The sequence below is a fragment of the Molossus molossus genome, unplaced genomic scaffold (genome assembly GCF_014108415.1).
Source record: "Molossus molossus isolate mMolMol1 unplaced genomic scaffold, mMolMol1.p scaffold_m16_p_18, whole genome shotgun sequence".
NCBI classification, from domain to species: Eukaryota; Metazoa; Chordata; class Mammalia; order Chiroptera; family Molossidae; genus Molossus; species Molossus molossus.
This window is the reverse complement of record NW_023425353.1, coordinates 48,605,275-48,618,815: the sequence shown is the minus strand read 5'-3', so window position 1 is coordinate 48,618,815 and position 13,541 is coordinate 48,605,275. Positions and strand designations below refer to the sequence as shown.

The 13,541-nt window shown below is 44.8% G+C and overlaps 1 protein-coding gene across 1 annotated transcript in view; it reads left to right on the top strand.

Moving 5' to 3' along the window:
* NEK10 (NIMA related kinase 10) overlaps window positions 1-13,541 on the top strand; it is a 160,069-nt gene that overhangs the window by 37,110 nt on the left and 109,418 nt on the right. The window contains exons 12-18 of the mRNA XM_036266708.1: window positions 1,403-1,627; window positions 5,054-5,193; window positions 7,499-7,560; window positions 9,479-9,556; window positions 11,290-11,354; window positions 12,708-12,810; window positions 12,914-13,042. Coding sequence (XP_036122601.1) covers window positions 1,403-1,627; window positions 5,054-5,193; window positions 7,499-7,560; window positions 9,479-9,556; window positions 11,290-11,354; window positions 12,708-12,810; window positions 12,914-13,042 — 802 coding nt within the window. The remainder of the gene's footprint in view (window positions 1-1,402; window positions 1,628-5,053; window positions 5,194-7,498; window positions 7,561-9,478; window positions 9,557-11,289; window positions 11,355-12,707; window positions 12,811-12,913; window positions 13,043-13,541) is intronic.

Below are 13,541 nucleotides of genomic sequence, written 5' to 3'. Positions count from 1 at the left end.
AGTAGGGGGACTCCAAGAAATACTGTAAGCATGACCAGGTTTACCTGGGGAAAGTTTGCTCGAATAGCTGCGTGTGAGGGCTGTGGGTGGGGCATATAGCTGCACAATGAGGTCCGTCTAGAACAAGGGAGGGGTGTGTTGTGTAGAAAGCTTGAGAAGGTGAAGACAACTGTTTACCTAAGAACATATGTTCTGAATGTCACAGCACAAAAGTTTGGGAGGGAGAGAAGCAGTGGAAAATTGGCTCAGAGGAAAGGAATTCTGAAGCGGTAGGATATTGGAGAGGTGGATGACGGAGGGGCTTATACCTTGAGCCCAATCAAGTGTTACAAGAAAGGGAGGAGCAGCGAGGGGAGCCAGCTGCATGGCTTACCAGAGGCTCCGCTCCATCAGCTGCCCAGGAAGCAGGCCACTGACGGTTCTCAGCTGCCTGGGGCAGGTTGGGAAAGGAGAAGGCAGAGTCTCAGATGATTCCCACTCTTCTGGCTTGGAAAGTTGGAAAGACCGTGGTGTCATGAATCAAGATCAGGGCTATAAGAGGAAGAGCCGATTGTGGAAGGAGGATACTGTCTTTTCGTTTAGACCCAGTGGGGTGAGTACCTGTGGATCAGCTCTGTAGCTAGAACTTATGGAGGTTGGGAGTGATACCCAGGCCAGGCTCACAATGCTGGGGTCTAGGGAGTGTTTGAAGCCATGGGAATGGGTGATACCATCCAGGAACAGCGTTTAGAGGGTGGTTCTAGGAAATGTTCATTATCACAAGCTTTCGGAACTCAGCTGAACCTCATGTCTTATGCCATCATTATCTTTACTTACTCTCTAGATATTCCCTGAACACTTTGCATTTAATTCCCCTGCACTGTAGTGTTTTTGTCATTTGGCACTAATATCTTGTTTTTGCAACCACGTAGTAAGTTTCTGAAGACTAGGATAAAGCTTTTATATTTCTTTTGTCTTGAGGGCAATGCTCAAGACATTGTGTGTACTTGACGTCTATTTGCTAGTTAGTAGGTTTTTAGCTGGGCCAATAGAGATACAATAAGAATATGACTTAGAACAGTAGTCAGCAAACTGTGGCTACTGTCAGCAAACCTGAAGACTAGATTTGGCCCCCTGCTTGTTTTTGTAAATAAAGATTTATTGAGCCATAGCCCTATCCATGTGCTTTTATGTGTTGTCTATGGCTGCCTTTGTACATTTTGGCATGATTGGGTAGTTGTGACAGAGCCTATATGCCAGCAAAGCCCAAAACATTTGGCTGTGGTCAGCCCTTCACAATAAACGTGTGTTGGCCTGTGATTTAGAAAATGTTAGTTATAGTCCATGCAGTGATGATAGCTCTAGTCTAAATGTAAAGACAGTAACTAAGGCTGTGATTCCCCCTCGCCCTCCCCACCCCCAGACTGACTGCGGAGTTGCTGCGCCTCCTTTGCGCGGAGCCCCAGGTGAAGGAGCAGGTGAAGCTCTATGAAGGCATCCCCGTCCTCCTCAGCCTGCTCCACTCCGACCACCTGAAGCTGCTCTGGAGTGTGGTCTGGATCCTGGTGCAGGTGTGCGAGGACCCCGAGACAAGTGTGGAAATCCGCGTTTGGGGCGGCATCAAGCAGCTTCTTCATATTTTACGAGGGTGAGTCAGGGTGGGCTTCGGCCCACTGTGCCCTAGTCCTGAAGACTGAGGACGCTGCCATATGATGGCAGATCGGGTACATGCTCAACGCTCTCCCTCCTGGTCTTCATCGTCCATGCTTTGCAGAGTCATTTATACTTGTTGCACACATGCTGTAAATCCACGTTGGGGGCATCCGCCTTTTAAGCTCCTTGGGAGCCTGATGTGTTTATGTTGACCTCACCGGCCTCCAGTACAGTGCCAGCCACATAGGAGGCCATCTGGCTACAAATGTAGGTTGAATGGAAACCCAGTAACCCACATTGGAAAACATTTGTCTTGCCGCCTTTTCCTTGAGTCAGTATATAGGCCTGTTGTAATCCCAGCACGTACAGTAATGACTGCTATTTTACTAAAATGTCTGTGTGTGCATATATGTTATTCATCTGCAAACGGAAAGGAAAGCCTATATTTAAGGAACAGATGTAGAATCCTTACTTAAAGTAGGAAAAAATATAGTTAATCAAATGATCGCCAGTTCTGACTCTGGTCCAGCTGCTCTTATTTTCTGTGTCATCTTCATTGCAGTGCCCGAAGGTGGCCTAACCCTTATTATGTCTCTTTTAAAAGTAGAGTTCCAGTGGCATTCAAAGCCATGTGTATGAGTGTGTTAAAATAATTTCAAATTGAAATTCTCTTGATGTTTCAATAACTACTATATTGTATGTGGTAGATATATTGAAATATTGAATAACAACATCTTTTGGTACTATCAGTGGGAAGGTTCTATTGCCTAAAGTTATTATAAAGCATAATTCAGTCCTATAGGTGCTAAATCAAAGTTGCAAAGAATATGTCTGCCTGAAAGGGCTCATATTTGTGATCAGTGGCATATAAATAAAGCTCATGCTTAATAAAAGCAGAGTGACTTGTCAAGTTTAATATGACTAGATATCATCAAGTCAACATTATTCAGACTTTGTGATTGTTATGCCTCCAGGGACATCGAGAACCATGTGTTATCAACTTCATGTTTCCTGAGGGAACACTTGAAAGCATAAGAACAGACTGTAGCACTATGAGCCATAGCTTTGTCAGCGATTTCTGTTATTGTCAAAACACAGGGAAAATATTATGGACTGTTGACAGTCTACTTGCTTTTCTGAATATCACATAAAAGCCTCAAATACTTTAAAGTATAAATCGTTCATTAGCACCGTGACATGATAATTGGTCAAAATAATTACAATTGACAGTTTTGTTTTTGCTTGAGTTTGTAAGATGATGATGGCGATGTTGACAGTGGTGGTGGTGATTATTATTTATCAGTATGCTTATTTATAACAGCTATGGGTTACTCCATTGGAGAGAGTTATTTTCTTGATGATTATATTAAATTTATTTATTTATTCATTAAACAATTTTTTTTTCTTTATTGATTTTAGAGAGAGAGGAAGGGAGAGGGAGGGAGAGAGAGAAACATTGATGAGAGAGAACATCGATTGGCCGCCTCCTGCATGCCCCCCACTGGGGATCAGGCCCACAACCTGGGCATGTGTCCTGACCAGGAATCAAACCAGGTTGACACTCAACCACTGAGCCACACCGACCGGGCGATTACATTAAATTTTATAATCGTTAAGCAATACTTCAAAGACAAAACCTACCCTTTTATGACATAGAATTGAGTTTAATTTAAGGAACCATTTTCCATTATCCTTGATAGAAAAGAGTTCTTTCTTGTCTAATGAGGCATTTCCAGAGTCCGTTTCTAGGGTGCAATGTTAGAAAACTCTTCTGGGAAGATGATAGATGTCAACACTTATTCTGCGTGAAATATTTCTCAGTGCTCTGGGGGAATTTATCACCCCAGCTGCATAAACAACATCCTTTCAGAGCCTGTGCCCTGCCCCTGAGCTGCCTCCAGCTGGGTCCGGGGTGGAGGTTGCCAGGTTGTCTGCTGGCTTGAGTAGGAACAGGTGTTGTCAGGGCAGTGTCCAGAAAACCTGTTCCTACCCATTCACCCAAAGCCCCAGCCTCAAAGGTGGCTCCCAAAGGGCTGCACACTCTTGATAATGCGGAATAATCCCGCAATCCACATTTTAGCATAGTCACGTTGACAGATAAGAGCACTGATTATGACTATCCCTAGACCCAGGTCCATTGCCTTTCCACGCACAGTGAAGGAAGGACACCAGTGGGCCCAGATGATGTGGGAGACTCTATCCACATTACGTCCAGGTACAGAAATCCAGGTGGAGCTGCTGTCATACAAAAACATAAAGGAAAAATAACGTGGTACCACATAAAACAAAAGGGAACAAAGCATCTATTGTGGAAGATGTTGCACTAGATAAACAGAAAAAATGCTTTATTTTATTAAAGATGTTAACAAGAACATGAAATTTATGAGTGAGATTAAAGATGAGACAAGAGAACAATAAAAAGGGCCAGAGAGAGATTGCAGAGCTAGGAAAGAAGACAAAGACTGAATAACCTACACAGAGCTGATAAATTCACTAGAAAACGGAATTAGGAAAAGGAAGGGCAAGCCTGAAAAAAATTACACATAATGTAGAGGAGAAAGACACAAGAATAAGAGCAATTAGAAAATGTAAGATTTGTCCAGCAGAAGATGAGATTTCAACACGGGGATAATTGATAATCCTGAGTTAGAGAATAAAACAAAAGGAATAAAAAAATTCAAAGTTATAGTAGAAGAGAATTTTTCTTACATAAATGAAGATTGGAATTTTATGCAACAAGAAGGCAAAATGATGAAGACTCAGATGTATTCAGGTGAATCGACTGCAGCAGAGTGGAGTTCAAGAGCAAAGGTGGCCATGTGGAACAGTGAGAAAGGACCGTCTTTTCAATAAATAGTGCTGAGCAGTTTAGTGATCATATTTTTAGAGAAAAAAAAGGAAAGAATGGAAAAAGGTAGAACATAAGAAAGAAATTACTCCCACCTCATACCATATACAAAAATCACTTCTAGGGGGATTGGAAGGTGAAACAATAGATAGAACATCACAGAAAACTTCATGACAAAGACTTCTTTTCTTTCTTCCTCTTCCTTCCTCCCTCTCTGTTTTTGTAAATATGTATATATTTTTTTTTGGCTAATCCTCACCCGAGGATATATTTTTTCCATTGATTTTTAGATAAAGCAGAAGGGAGGGAGGGCGGGAGGGAGAGAGAGAGAAACATTGATGTGAGAGGGACACATCAGTTGGTTGCCTTCTGCATGGCCGGGGATCGAACCTGCAACCCAGGTATGTACCCTTGACTAGGAATCGAACCTGAGACCCTTCAGTCTGCAAGCCAGCACTCTAACAGCTGAGCCAAACTGGCCAGGGCTGCAACGATTTCTTAAACAGGGCTCAGAAAGCACTCACCAGGACGGAAAGCTGATAATTGAGCTGTGCACTGACTTTTCTTTTTCAGAGACAGGAATTTGGTTTCCGATCGCTCTTCCATCGGAAGCCTGTCGAGTGCAAACGCGGCAGGCCGGATCCAGCAGCTCCGCTTGTCGGAGGATTTAAGCCCTCGGGAAATACAAGAAAACACTTTCTCTCTTCAAGCCGGTATTTATATCATGTTGTCATATTGTCCTATTTTACACTCTTTAATATTTTATTGTCTTATTATTCTCTTTATAAAATTAGTATGATAATTAATTAGGCACGATTTATAGGTTTAAAAAATGTGGAATGAAATCCACGTGGAAGCCCGATTCTTGTTGGCACCAGTGTCGGACTTGCAGGTTAATGATACCACAAACTCTCTTTTCCCTTGTATGTTCTGAACACATCAAGAAGTCAACATAAACGTCAGACATAAAGGCAGCAGGATACCAGCTTTGTTACTGGTGCAGCTGGATTAGGGCATGCAGTCTGCTCTGTGGCCAGAACTATGGGCTCCACTATCTTCCACATCGCAGGGCACCTGCTGAAGGGAGGGCCTACCACACACGCACCCATCCCACGGGGAGCAAGGAGAGCCTTCCTCACGCCTCTGAGCTCCTAACGAGAAGCAGGGAGGCTGCCTGCGTGGGATCTCCACACGGAAGCAGGAGCGGGAATGTATGCAGGCAGTCTTGGGCAGTCAGCACAACCTTGGACTGTGGTGCAGCCTGTGCCGCCTAAGTGCACGTGGCCGTGGGCAGGCGGGGCTACGGTGCCGCTGACCAAGCTGGTTCTCTGCAGTGGCCACGGGGAGGGACAGAGAGGCGCCAGGTGGGCCTGCAGGAGGGCAGGCAGGTCCTAAGAAGGGAAGAGGAGATTTGGTGGGGGAGGAGAAGGGTGGACTTTCTTTGCTTCCTACTCTCTCTCCCTGGAGAGTGGTGATGTTTCCCTAAAGGCTTTGGAGGTCAGGGAGTAGGATCCCCTGGCTGAGCTGTCATTTCGGCTTGCCTCGAAAGGCCTCTGTCTCACTATGAAGGCTCTTACTGGGCACTTCCTGTCTGAAGACTCCCTGGGAAGCCGGATCCAGCTGGAATCAGAGCTCCTAGCCTCTCTAGGTCTCTCACAAGAGTGGATGAGGGTGATGGTGCTCGAGGTCAGAGGGCGGTTACCCGAATGGGGGTGATACGCTCTTTCCTGGGCAGGGGCACAGCAGGCTGGGGACAGGCCTTGGGAGCGGCAGTGGTTACGGGGTAGACAGACCTGTAACGTTTCGTCAAGATGCACACGTGAGATATGTCTGCTTTATGCACCTCATTTTATGCCTCAATAAAAAATTAAAAAATCAGCCCTGGCCAGTTTGGTTCAGCAGTTAGAGTGTTGGCCTGCGGTCTGGCGAGGCCCGGGTTCGGTTCCCGCTAAGGGCACGTATCTTGGTTGCAGTTTGTCCCCGGCCCTGGTTGGGTTGTGTGGGTGGCAACCACTCGATGTGTCCCTTTCATGTCGACATGTCGATGTTTCTCTCTCTCTCCCCCTCCCTCCCTCCCTCCCTCCCTCCCTCCCTTCCTCCCTCTCTCCCACTCTATCTGAACAAAATATCAGTCCTCGGGTGAGGATAAAATAAATAAATAAAAAAAAAAAAAAATCAGAAACAGAAGGTGGTAGGCGCAGGGTGTGAGTTTCGGCTTCACCCCGTGGTTGGCTGTAAGGTCCCGGACAAGTTTCTTAGCCTGTCCAGCCTCAGTTCCGCGAATGCGAAGTGGCGATGGTAGTCGTGGTGTCGTGTTGGGCGGTTACTGTGAGGCTCACGTGAAGGTGTACGTTGACAGCACAGTGCAGGGCCCGTGGCAGGGCTCAGTAACAATGGCCTTATCCCCACGGATTCTCTGGGCTTTAGGGCAGGAGGCAGCTCGTCCAGAATGCCAGAGGCTGCATGGGGGCTGCGAAGAGCTCCTCGGACGAAGGGCGGGGCTCAGGGCATGGGACCTAATGCTGGGCAGATGCTCGGACGCCTGCCCCTTCCACTTATTAGTTCTCTGGCCTGGGCTAATCACCTCTCCGATCCTCAGCCTTCTCGTCTGGAAAAGTAATCATAGTACATACTCGGATTATAAGGGTCAGTTTGGATAATATATTTAAAGTACTCATTGATTCCATCAGTGTAGCTGTGTTTATTGAGCACCTACTAAGTGGCAGGCACATGCTGGGCGCTGGAGATCACAGTGAAGTGGACATGCGGTCCCTGCCTCTTGGTACACAGCGAGAGCTCAATAAAAGGCTTCTGTGGGGGGTGCGGGCACACGTTATGTGACGAGAAGAGTTAGAGAGCCATTAAGAGTCAGTCTCCCTTCCCCCAGAGCCATGCCAGAGGAAGAGGAGTTTTTGGGGAGCGACCTCTGACAGAATTCTCCGGAGTTAGAGTAGTGACGAGACAGTGGGGTACCTCGGCCACAGCGAGGACACGCATGACCGCTTTTTTCCCTTCCAGCCTGCTGTGCTGCCCTCACGGAACTGGTGCTCAGCGACAGCAACGCCCGCCAGGTGGTGCAGGTAGGGCGCTGCCCGAGGAGGGGCCCCGGACAGGTGGTACAGGTAGGGCGCTGCCCGGGGAGGGGCCACGGCCAGGTGGTGCAGGTAGGGCGCTGCCCAGGGAGGGGCCGCGGCCAGGTGGTGCAGGTAGGGCGCTGCCCGGGGAGGGGCCACGGCCAGGTGGTGCAGGTAGGGCGCTGCCCGGGGAGGGGCCGCGGCCAGGTGGTGCAGGTAGGGCGCTGCCCGGGGAGGGGCCGCGGCCAGGTGGTGCAGGTAGGGCGCTGCCTGGGGACAGGCCGAGGCCAGGCCCAGCTCTGTGTCCCAGAACATCGCCTTTGGGATCCCATCATCTGGTTTAAAAATATTTTAACATGTCTTCTTTAACTTATAGAATTCCATTTATAGCCTTGTCCTCCTTCTTTTAACTTGCTTGGCTTAAAAAGAACTGTCATGTGGTTAATTAATAATGTTTCCTCCCTACTCGTGTAGTCCTTTTTACTTTATCTTTTTTAAAATAAGTTATTCTGCATTGCTTTAATCTGGGCATATGGCAGACTATGCGTTAAGGGAAGCAGTGACTTTAAGAGTACAATAGGTGTGTACTTATCAAATGTATGCATCAACTGTATAGAAATACACACTTGTATACAACCCTCGTATGAGTTCCTGTTATAAAAGTTACTCCCTGCTTATTGAATTTTACAGAGAAAACGTTTGTTTTTGGTCAATACAAGACATCCAACTTCAACTTCAAAATATATATAGTGACGCCCTGGCCGGTTTGGCTCAGTGGTTGGAGTGTCGGCCTGTGGACCAGAGAGTCCCTAGTTCGGTTCCCGCTAGGGGCACGTACAAAAAAAAACCAAAACACAACTAAAACCCCAAAATAAAACAAAACAAAATATATATAGGGACATAAAAGTTAAGGGAGGGGGAGGGGGAATCAGTGGGGGGAAAAGGCGAAACATCTGTAACAAAAATTAAAAAAATAATAATAAGTTAATTAGGGATCAAAGCACCAATGATCAGAGTCCTGAAGGGAAGCCCAGCCGGTTGGGGGTAGTGGGTGGAGCAGCTGACTAGGGCATCTTTGATAAGAGAACCGTGGTTCTCAGAACGGTTAGGTTAGCACTGGTCCTTGAACTGACTGAGGGAAAATATCTGGTGAGAGGCTGGTGTGGAAGCAAATGCTGTCAAAATAATTTCTGTTACTGTTACTTGCTGGCTCAGCCTCTCTCCGTTTCGATTTTATCATGTATAAAATAGGGAAATTACAGACGAATCCACAGAATAGCTATGAAGACTAAATGCAGTAAGGCAGGTGAAGCTCTTCAGTTATAATATCCATGTCCACATAGAGTACAGTTAATTATATATTTGCTAGATAATAAAACGTAGCAGTACATTGGTAGTTTTGTTCCTTCCTCCAGGTCTTATTTGTATTGGCAGAAGTCTAGAAAGGTGTTATCTATGTTTTCATGAATAACATTCATTTTCTTTTTAAATCTATTATTCTTGTTTCTTTTATTTTTCTATAATAATTAATGTATATGTATTGTTTTACTGAAAAGCTCTACAGGGAGAAACAATCTTTTATAATTAGGTATTTAAAATCCAATGTATAAAGATTAAAAATATATTTAGGTCCCTTTTGATCCCCTATTCTGTTTTTAAAGTATTTCAATCACTTTAAATTGATACACTTAATTATTTATAATCTTTAAAGACAATTGAAGTTTAAAGACTGTGGTTGTAGCATTGGCGTGTAAGAGTTACACTGACATTTTTAGTGTTGTCCTGTCATATGCACTTAAAGTTCCAAGGTCATGCTAACTATAACATCCTGTTGGTCCTTGAGAGTGTTGAATGGCTTCTTTGTCTTGTGTGTCCCTGTGGCACTGTCACTGGTCCCTGACAACGTGTCCCTTTACTCTTCCAGGAGAATGGTGTATATACAATAGCGAGATTAATTTTACCGAGCAAACAAAAGAATGCAGCAAAAACGAACCTATTACAGGTAATAAACATGTCCACTGCTCTTCATTATCAAGTTACTGAAATCTGGGGAAAGTCTGATAATATAATCTATGATTTTTAGAGTTTTTAGCTAAGGGCTGGTCAAAGTCCTGCCTGGGAGGAAAAGTACCTGGTGAAGGAGGCTCCATGAAGCTCATGCTGTTAAAACGCAGTACAAGGCTTGACAGTGCTTTGTCTGCTGGTGGGAATGAGGTGGTTTTATTTATATACTTCTTTGCTTATCGGTTAGTTCTATTTTTAAAAAACATGTATTGCTTGATTATCAGAAAAAATAAGAGGAACATTAAGCATAGACCACAGTCACGAACACCACCTCTACAAGGGAAAGCCTGTAAGTGGACCTTGGTGGATGAGAAAGACTTGCCAGGTGGATGAAGGAATAGGAAGGGGCACCAGTGGCTTCTGCTGCAGGGTGGAAGGGTGTTCCATATGGGGGAACAGCACGTGCAACAGCTTACAGTTTGGAGCTTAGGCTGCTCAGTGTGGCTGGGGTGTGTGGTTGCGGAGGGGTTCCTACCGGAGATGAGGCCTCAGAGGTAAGAAGGAGACACATTCTGCGAGGCCCTATGTGCTTTTTTGAGAAGCGGGCATCAGGGCCCACTCGAAGACTCTGCAACGATAAAGTCCGATTTTAAGTAAGCCTCTGCAGTAGCTGCAGCTCATCCCCCCCAAGTCACTTAGAAAAGGAAGTATGAAACAGCCTTTGCCGCAGTCTGACTAAGCGCATATCCCAGAGCGGTGGTCAAACCTAGCAGAGAACTTTTGCTGGCATCTGGGGGCTGGCCGCCACAGGTTTTGGAGAGCGACAAGTGGGGGCACACAGGTGTGGGACTGCAGGTGCTCAGTGCCCCGCAGGTGCGTGGGACCGCTGGAGCACAGACACAGTCGAACCCGTCCCGTGTGCATGCATTTGTCCAACAGTTCAGACGGCTTTCGAGGACCATGAGGGCTCTCTGCACTCTCAGCCGCCGCTGCTCCCTCACCGGCCTCCCTTAAGGCGTTTTGTTATCCCCCTGGCTTCTCTGGGCAGTTGTGCGTGTGACCCTTTCTCAGTTTTATGACACGGTTCCAGACTCAAGCTCAGCAGAGCCCGGTCGCCCCCGAGGCGGCCTACTGTGCAGGGACAGAGGCGGGCTGGAGGCTGCCTCTTTATCCCTCGGCACTGCAAAATGTCAGAAGTTTATTTTTCTCCATGAGAGTCTCGCAGGCCTGCTTCTGAGTGTTCGCAGGAGTTACTGGAGATCATTCTATTTGGGGAACGCTTAAGACTCTTTACTCCAGAGACCAATTTGTCCAGCTTGAGTCCAGTGTGCCTGTGGCTATTTTTATGTGTCATCATGTCTAGTGTTTATTTTCTCACAGAAACTATATAAATATTGAGGCATACATAGCAGGCTAGAAACAAAATAAACCTTGAGCTCCTGGAACTCCTCGGACGTTTGGTTTTCTCAGCGTAGGGATTTTATTTCTCGTTTCGGTGCTCATGTTGTACTTTCTAGAAAGGAATGAATGCCAAGTCCTGCGTGAAGCAAGGCCAGGATCCCTAGCACTTCCACAACATCCATGCTTTTCAAAAACAAGTCTGGCTCCCAACGTAGATCAGCCACCGTCCTAATCAAACCACTTTAATGTTTACTCCACAATGATTCTATTCCCAAAGGTCTTCACTTCTTGAGCTACCCGTGGAGAATGACACGTCCTTTTGTTTTCCAGTGTTATGCTTTCAGAGCCTTGAGGTTTCTCTTCAGTATGGAAAGAAACAGACCACTCTTCAAAAGGTATGAGCTTTGAGAAATGCAAGCGACCAGCCGTCACAGCCGGAGCTGTTTGCACAAAGCCGACTCAGAAGCAAACAGTAGAGAAGCATGAGTCAGAATGATGCAAAGCATGGGCCTCCAGACTTCGTAGAAGCCACAGAGCAAACTGAGCTGTCCTAGGGGTGTCTTAACACTGAAAATGAACAAAAGGACGAGAGAGCGTGAATCACGATAGCGATGCAACTCTTCCTAATGACGCGTGGCTGCTATGGTTTTAGTTTCTCTCTCTCTTTTTTAGACATTAACATTTTAAAGAGATGACATTAAAATAGGTGCTCGTTTTAGCCCATTCATAAATTCTAAAGTTGATGTAGTTATGTCCTCTTACAGAAGAAAAGGATTAGTCTGAATGTCTTCCGTAGGGTAGGAGCTCGTTCGAAGGGGAGGAGGCTGATGCTTTGGGCTGGGAGGCTGTGCTGGTGAGCATGACAGAGAAGTCACCGCCTGGGAAGGCAGATGCTGGTTACCTACTTGTGTGGTCTGCATGCGATTTAGTTGGGCAGCTTAGCTAAAGTCTAGGCCCAAGGTCTTACAGGGAGTTTATTGATAAGGCAGACTAGAAATAAAACCTTCAGTTCATGTAACAGCGTTTGTTCAGAAGCATGGAACATTTTATGTTGTTACTTGAATTTAGGGGAATAAAAGGAAATAAAATCATCATTCATTAAAACCTTTCATTTCAAGGCCCCAAATCATCCATTTTGAGTAGACTTAAAGATTTAATAAGCCCTCAAGCCAGTACCTTGGAAATGATGCATAAATCTCTCAATTTTTCTCTTATTTACATGTACTTTTATTTTATTTTCATAAAACATTTAAAAATTAGGCTAATATTTGCCTTCTATGGTTAATATGAGAATTGAATCAAGTGATATTTATGAAAGTGCTCAGTATTTAATAAACACCCAGTAAACATTCCTTAGTAACATGTTTAATACCTATTTCCCCAAATATCTTACAACTAAGGTATTTGTCTAATCTGTATCATACTTATTTTTTTATTGTAGTAAAGAACACATAACATGAGATATACCCTCTTAATAAGTGTTTAATTGTACAATACGGTGCTGTTGAGTGTGAGTGGAAGACTGTACAGTGGATCTCTAGAACTTTCCATTTGTTTCTCTTACCCTCACAAACTATAGCTATGGTTCAATTTTGTGAGATTAGCTGGTGAGTATTCCTTCCATTCTGCCGATCACTTAAGGAAGTCGGGTTTGTTTAATTAATCTGTGCACGAGCTGGATCCAAATCGGAGGGAAAGAGCAACTGTTTCAGATCCTGCATGAAGTGTGTGTGTGTTTTTCCCTGTAGACTTTTCCCCACCGACTTGTTTGAGATCTTCATTGATATAGGACATTATGTTCGTGATATCAGTGCTTATGAAGATTTGGTTTCCAAGCTGAATTCATTAGTGGTAAGTCTTGAGTTTTAAATTTTGGCAGGCTGCTATGTGGTCAGGACAGAATTTATCATGGCTACCCATTTTCTTTTCTTTTCTTTTCTTTTTTTTTGATTAGGAGGATGAACTAAAGCAAATTGCTGAAAATATTGAAAGCATTAATCAGAATAAAGCTCCTTCAAAATATATAGGCAACTATGCAATTTTGGATCATCTTGGAAGTGGAGCTTTTGGCTGTGTTTACAAGGTGACTTTACCCTTAGGGAACAACATTTCTTATATCCCCCCACACACTGGATGTCCCACTTGTATGCCCACACTCAAGTTGAGTTCCAGCCCTCTCCCTGAAAAGTAGTGAAAAATAGACATAAAAATTAAAATCATTTTTTCTGTCCATCATATAGCTGCATCAAAGTTGTCTTGTCTCAACTTTAAGCTCCAGAAATTGGTCACTGATTTTTTAAGACAAAAGCTGTCATTAATTTCTCATAAAAAACAGTAAAAATGGCTTATCCCAATGCATGGCACATTCCTTACATTCACACCAGTGTTTCTGTATTTACGTCATAAAATCCTACAGAATGTTGCAGATTGACCCAGTAGATACCAATTTTCGAGCTGGGCTTAGTGTAAATTCAGACAATTTTAAACATTCCATGACTTACTTAAATGACTTACGTTAATCATGTGACCTTGCTAATGTATCTTTTCCCTCCCCTTTCTACCTCCACCTCATTTTTTGGGGT